The 7,500-nt window shown below is 40.7% G+C and overlaps 2 protein-coding genes across 10 annotated transcripts in view; one reads left to right on the top strand and one right to left on the bottom strand.

The window, feature by feature from the left end:
• Positions 1-7,500, bottom strand: part of LOC110055873 (uncharacterized) — a 44,403-nt gene that overhangs the window by 33,541 nt on the left and 3,362 nt on the right. The gene's annotated exons all lie outside the window — the stretch shown is intronic.
• LOC110055875 (uncharacterized) lies at positions 648-6,909 on the top strand. The gene has a single exon (XM_020762297.2). It carries the CDS (start codon positions 744-746, stop codon positions 4,617-4,619), a length of 3,876 nt encoding a protein of 1,291 aa, XP_020617956.2. The 5' UTR covers positions 648-743; the 3' UTR covers positions 4,620-6,909.

Genomic DNA, 7,500 nt, shown 5'->3' with positions numbered 1-7,500 from the left:
AGACCTACTATGATAGTTATACGCGTATCCGGGTCTTGGGCTCCCAACACTTCCTAATCGTCATAAATACATTTACAGTCCTTTCTCTTTGCGCCTCAATCCGTGATTGCATTGGTCGACTTTAGCGCCGAAAAAATCATATTAAAACTTAACACTTGCGGCTCAGATACCCCCCCCCCCCCCCCCCCCCAAACTCGGGCACGAAAATTGGTTAAATGGGAAAGTTGATTGATCGGCGCACAAGTAATAGCTTTCAGGTTAGTGGGGGCTTGCCTACAGTTGGCTTGGCTTACATTGAAGCAAAATTCGGCAAGCAAAAAATAATAACGGGGTGCAGGGTTCGCGCAGTGGTGAGAGCACTCGCCTCCCACCAATGTGGCTAGGGATCCATTTCCAGTTTTGCGCCATACGTGGGTTGAGTTTGTTGTTGGTCCTCTACTCTGCTCCTAGAGGTTTTTCTCTATGTACTCCGGGTTTTGCGCTCTCCTCAAAATCCAACATTTCCAAGTTCCAATTCGACCTGCATTCAAAGGACAAAGTACAAAAGCAAATAATTTTTTTATGTCACCTGCTTGAGAAAATTGAGGGATGGTGATTTTTTCAAGATTTCACACAATTGATTACTCGACACCATTGCCTTGGCGTCTGAGGTTCATGATGTTTTTCTGTGTTCCATTCCATAGATAGCATTTCCCAAATAAAGCACTTCCTGTGAGATTTTGACATAGAGAATTATCCCAAGAATGTCCTCACAAGGCCAAATAATTCCGGCCCTGGGTCGTCCCTTTGACCTTGGCATGCTTTACGATCGCCGTTCAGATAAGCTGATTCTTGGGAAAACATTGTGGTCTCCGGGTCATCTGGATCAGGCTGTCAACACGATAACCAAACCATACACCAACTCAGAAGTCCTTGCCGAAGACACAATTGACGATAAAACAAGTGCTCTCAATATTGAAGCAAGCATTAAATTGAGTTTCCTTGGGGGCTTAGTTAATGTACAAGGAGCAGCGAAATACCTAGATGACAGAAAGACATCGAGTCACCATTCTCGCGTTGTTCTGAAGTATGAGACAACAACTGAGTTGAAACAGCTGACCATGGAACATTTGGGACGAGGAAAGGTGCAGTATCCAGAGGTGTTTGACCAAGATATTGCCACTGATGTAGTGGTTGGAATCCTGTATGGAGCCAAAGCATTTTTGATCTTTGACCAGGAAGTTTCCAAAGATGAATCCTTGAAGGAGGTGCATGGAAATATGGAAGTACTGGTGAAATCATTGCCTGGTATCTCTGTAGACGGAAGAGGCTCTGTCGACATAACTGAAGACCAGAAAAAGAAAACAGAGAAAATGCATTGCAAGATGTATGGAGATTTCAGAACACAGGAAAGTCCAACTACTTACGAAGAAGCAGTGAGAGTCTACAAACAGCTACCATCATTGATTGGGGACAAGGGTCAGAACGCAGTTGCTGTCCAAGTATATTTACGCCCGCTCAGTGAAATCGATAGCAAGGGGCAACGAATGGTTAGAGAAATCAGTGCCAATTATATAAGCAAGACATGTGAAATTCAAGAACACATACAGTGTATCGAGGCTAAGTGCAGCGATTTAATGAGAGAGGATGTTTGTTCGTCGTTACCTCGAGTCAAGAAGCAATTATCAGGTTTCAAAAGCAATATCTCGCGCTACAAGATCTTTTTCCAGAACAAGTTGTTGCCTTTGCTTCCCAGCATCAGAGGAGGCGGAGCAGAAGAATCAGCACTTGGCGATGTCTTTGAAGAAAAAGAGCGTTCCCCCTTCGCTCAAACTCGCATTGATACTTGGATCGTGGAAAAAGAGAGAGAGATGAAGAGATTGCAAGGTATGATCGGTTTCTTGGGAAACACTCCTTTCGTTTGCCCTGAAGATGTAGAAAATGAAGCGTGCGACCCAAGCAATGACCATGTTGTGTGTTGTACGTTCAAGATTGGCAAGGAAGACGATCCTCAGATTTTGAGTATGGATGAGTACCTCACTGAAAAAGTTCTGCCGCAGTTGAAGAGAAAGGCATCATCAGGTATTGATGACAAAGATGTCAATAAAAGAATCCGCCAGACACTGAAACAGTTCTCAGAACTGAAATCTGCAAATGAAGACCACAAAGAAGTGAAGTTTTTCGCCACAGAGAAGTGTCTGTCTGACAATATTAGTGGAAACCCCGGAGCCTTCATCTATCTGTACGAGGAGGGCGCACTAGAAAATGATGACTTTAAGCTATCACCAAAGCCAGAAAACCTAGAAGCAGAGAGCGTGCGAGACGATTCAATCGAGCTTTGGTGGAATGATCCGCACTGGAGCGAGAACAAAATTGAAAAGTACAAAGTTCAGTGCAGAAAAAATGAAGCCAACTCCGACTGGATCACTCAGTACACACCGTGTAGAAAGGAAGGTAAGAAAACTGCTACCATATCTGGACTTCAACCAGCTACCAGCTATCTGATGCGAGTATGCGCTGTGGGGCAGATTGTGGTTAGCCAATACAGTAATACTTTGTCCGCAACTACCAAACCAACAAGTCCACCTGGTAAGCCAACCTTTGCAGCTGCAACGACTGACACCATAACCATTGCATTCACCAAACCCAAAAGTATTGGACAGGGAGTTAATATTGAAAAGTACAAGATTGAATGGATCTTCAATTCCCAACAGATGGAACAATTCCTGCACTACACAGAAGATGCGTCGCTGACTTGCACGATCAAGGGTCTTCAAGAAGGAGTACCCTACAATTTTAGCGTTACCGCGATTTGTGGTAGTGAAGGAGACAGCAACCCCAGTGACCTTAGTAATCCACTACAAACAATGGTACCTCCTGCAAAATTTGATGCAAGCACAATCCTTACCCACTGTAGCCTTGTTCAACCACCAGAAGATGGAAAGCCAGCGGTGTACACTCTTCCTCTAAGTCTCGAGTACGAAGACAGCCGCAGTCAATTGCGAAAGTTTGTTATTAATCTTGGAGAGAAAGGGATGCAGTTACCTGGTAAATTTGAGACTGTTCCTGAGAAAGTGATGATGGTTGTTGGGTCAACGGGTTCTGGCAAGACAACCACGGTGAATGCTATGATCAACCACGTCATTGGAGTACAGTGGAAGGATGACTTTCGTCTCAAGATGGTCCACGAGCTGTCTAGCAACCAAGGGGCCGGAACAATCGGAAATCAAGCACACAGTCAAACACAGTTCGTATCTTGTTACACTCTACCGCACATGGAAGGATTCAAAATACCTTACAACCTCACTATTGTGGACACTCCGGGCTTTGGAGATACAAGAGGAATTGACCATGACAAAGTGATCACCGAACAGATCCGTAGATTCTTCAACACACAGGGTTCGGCAGGCATTGATCATGTTGATGCCATCTGCTTCATGGCTCAGGCTGGTAATCCGAGGCTCACTCCAACGCAGCAGTATGTTTTTGACAGAATCCTGGCCATGTTCGGAAAAGATATCAAGAAGAATATCTTAGTACTCTTTACCTTTGCTGATGGTCAAAAGCCACAAGCCTTGTCAGCAATGCTAGCAGCCGGAATCCTAGAGGATGAAAGTAACTTCTTCAAGTTTAACAACAGCGCCCTGTTTGTCGCTAACTCTGGTGAAGAAGACGAAGACAACTTCGACAGAATGTTTTGGAGAATGGGAATCAAGAGTTTTGAGAAGTTCTTTCAAGCCTTGGCCGAGATGGAACCAAAAAGTCTTGTCCTTACCAAGCAGGTGTTGGATGAAAGAGCTCAGCTGGAAGTTCGACTCAGTGGTTTGCGGGAGAAGATTGATCTTGGAGTAAACAAACTAAGCGAACTGCAAGAGTTAACGAGAGTGTGCAATCAACATGCAGCCGACATAAATGCCAACAGGAACTTCAGGTTCACTGTTCAAGAAGCAAAACGCGTCCAAGTAAAGCTGGACACTGGTACGTATACTACAAACTGCTTGGTTTGCAACTTCACATGCCACTTTCCTTGTTCAATTCCAAGAAATGAGAATAAGGATGGATGCGCTGCAATGTCGAATGGGAGTTGCCAGGAATGTCCAAACAACTGTCACTGGTCAAAACACGTGAATGACGCATATCGCTATGAAACCCAGTATGAAACCGTGGAAAAGGAATATGACGAGATCAGAAAAAGGTACAATAAAGCGGTTAAAGGCCAGAGCAACGCAGAGGCTGTGATCAAGCAAGTAGAGGAAGATTTTAATAAAACCAATCGCATTGTGTTGAACTTCGTCGCCGAAATGCAACGTGGTTTAAAGAAGTTGTCAGAAATTGCCCTTAAAAAGGATCCACTACAACAAGTGGACTACTTGAATCTGCTCATAGAATCTGAGAAATCACAAGCAAAACCTGGTTGGCAAGATCGCGTGAAATCTTTGCAGAAAACAAGGGATGAAGCTGTCGAAATCAATCGTCTTGGAAAACCTGGGTTCGATCCGTGGGAAAAATATCGAGAGAACGAGGAGACTCGTCAGTTCTTTCGGAAGCAGGCTGAAGAGGCTCAAGAAGGAATTATGAGTCAAGCATGGAAAAAAACAAAGAAGGCAGCAGGTAAAGCAAAGAAAACCATCCTTGGCTAAGTAAAAGAACGGTTTGGAACAACTCAAGCAAACTGAAGAGTTTCAAGAAGGATTAGAGGGTGATGCTTCGAAAATAACAAAGAACTAGGCTAGGCGGCCAGCCAGTAAAGTTTGCTGAGTGAAATACGGATTTGGACAATTGGAGCAATTAGACTATTTACTTGATTACGGACACTAAGGAGCGCTCGAGTGACACTTAAAAATAGCCAATCGCTGGAAATTCCGCGAGGAACAAACAGTGTTTAAACCTTAGTGAGAGTCTTTTATGTTACGGGGGAGTTTTTAATATTTTTGCCTAATTCTGGGAATATATAATCATCGTGTGTTATTCTGAAATCTTGTCTTAGGGTTATTCAGATGCTTTGCATGGACGGTAGGATATTAGATAAGTAATATATCATCCAAGAAGAGTTTCTTTGATTAATCTTGTGATATGGCCACGCCGAGAGAATATACGGTGTTGGGTTTCGTCACGATAGCGATTCAAATCTCCATTTCGCTGATTATCGATAGTAGAGAGTTTAATCAACGAAAACGGCAGTTGCAGCGAGAACGTCATCTTATAATCTTATTAGTAGTACTGATCTCTTCGCAAGTATTTCAACCTTTCAAATAATTCAAAGCCGTGCCACTTGCCCAAGAATGAAACCGGTACTGACGGTACTTGCCTGGTACTGAGGTTCGTCACAAAACCTTAAATTTGGCCTTTTCACGTTGTCGTTTTGCACGAAACAACAATGTAAATGTATACGTGTATACTGATGTACAGATGTACTAATGTTGGCACGAATTTTAGGATATGCTTGGAATCTATTTGATATTTGTTCAATTGGCGTCGTTTTCATTTGATATTTACTCGAGCGACATTTATTCATATTTGATTAACTTGGTATTTCAGTTGTTCAGGAATTTCCCCTGCCATAGATAGAACTGATTATGACGGGACATATTCCCAGATATTCTTTCAGTACTTCGATTTGCTTGTAGGAGAGGATTTTCCTATTTCTATTATTGTGGGTTCGTTTTTGGGAATTGAATATATTAATCGGGTATTTACTAAACCTTGGTAGTGTGTAAACAATTGTTAAGGGATCGTTTTAGGGACTTATCGTGAAAATTATCAAATGGTTAATAAACCACCAAGAAAAGAAATATGTTCTTTTAAGAAAAGTTCGGAGCTCCGTTCTATGTTAATTGAACCGGCAATCAAAGGTTAAACCAAAAAGAAAACATTGAAAAAGATGCTTATAGCTTTTGAAGGAAACTCGTTTGTGGTTTATTTACTTTTAGATAATTGATAATATTTACTGAGTATACTCTTATCTAGACTAAGAGAGTTTTGTGTGTTTATCGTAGCTGAGTGTGTTTCAACAGCTTTTCTTTATGTGTTTCCGTCTGTTTTGGCTTACAAAATATTTTACAGCACCAGAACCATGTTAGAACTGTCCATGTGAATGTTCTGGAATTTGATGATTATTTTAATTTAAGTTACCGATTCGTAATGTCTTCGGACGACTTACGCTTAACTTCAATCTTATCGCTAAGATTCTACAAACACGTATTTCTTCCATCTTTATTGGAGTTTACTTTAATCTGTGAATCAGGACAAACAACCAAACTTCCACGAACTTTATTTCCGTTGGCATTTACATTACTTTCATTTAGGAAACAAACATTAGCTAACATTACATCCAAAAACGTGATTTCAGCTGGCGTGCCTCCTGAGAAGCAATATCCTTAAAAATAAAACTTTACCTTAGGTTGAATCGAGGTCACACATTTATGCATAATGAGGAGTTTTCTGAAACTTATTAAAATCTTGCTGATCTCTACTTTTCTAACACCTTCAAGGTCCTTTGTTCTCAATCCGAAATTTCAAGCTCAAATTTCCATGCTCTTTCAGTCTAAAACTTAATTCGTTTTTTATCAGGCCTTACACCAAGATCATAGTTAGCTTTCTGTCTGTTTACTTTCTTTTTTAAACATTCCTTTCAATAGAAATCTTTTGGAATAGGAATATTTGCAAAAGTAAACATACCGAGATATGATGATGAAATCTCTTATTTTGGGCGACTCGAACAACTGAAGTTACCTTTTATGCATAACAAAGATATTTGATTTAGTTAGTTTTAGTAAATTAGGTTTTTCTGACATAAATATGAGTGCAACTTATGCCAACTTCACTTGTTACCTATGCCAACTTCACTTGTAATCACTGGTAAAAGACTTGGAAAACCTCTGTAAGCCTGACGAAGATATCCAATAAAGTCTACGCTGTTGTGACATAAAATCTGTTTCGCGACACTAACATGCAAAACGCACGTGCACAGCGTGCAAAGCTGTTGTTTTTTTTTCATTATATATGGAAATATATATATATATATATATATATATATATATATATATATTAAGTGTAAAATTTGATTTTCGTAGAACAGTGCTCAATACATCAGAGTAGAGCGAAGTATACAATGTGGGAGGAAAAACACAAATAAACTACAAGTTCATTTCAACTTGTAGTTTATTTGTGTTTTTCCTCCCACATTGTATATATATATATATATATATATATATATATATATATATATATATATATATATATATGTGTGTGTGTGTGTGTGTCCGATTTTCCAAAAACATGCCCGCAGGTTTCAACTCCTCCGTTCCTTTAGCTAGTGATTGTTTTTTTTTTTTTTGAGGTGGGGGAAGGGGAGTGGGGGAGAGCTTTCCTAATGGTAGCACCTTGTAGAGCTTATCTAGCATGAAATGTAGAGAACTTCTTGCTGCGTTTTTCATTGATTTATCTATTTTTTAATTATCTATCGCTACCTCACCCCTACTCCGTCCCCGGAGTGACCAAAATCGATACATCGGTCGGGAT

This window comes from Orbicella faveolata, unplaced genomic scaffold (genome assembly GCF_042242905.1).
Source record: "Orbicella faveolata isolate gen_17 unplaced genomic scaffold, um_ofav_v1 contig_48, whole genome shotgun sequence".
NCBI lineage: Eukaryota > Metazoa > Cnidaria > Anthozoa > Scleractinia > Merulinidae > Orbicella > Orbicella faveolata.
This window is presented reverse-complemented; position numbering and strand designations above follow the sequence as displayed.

What these genes read in the sequence shown, in the direction of transcription:
- LOC110055875 (XM_020762297.2), top strand. Translation starts at nt 744, where the DNA reads ATGTCCTCACAAGGCCAAATAATTCCGGCCCTGGGTCGTCCCTTTGAC.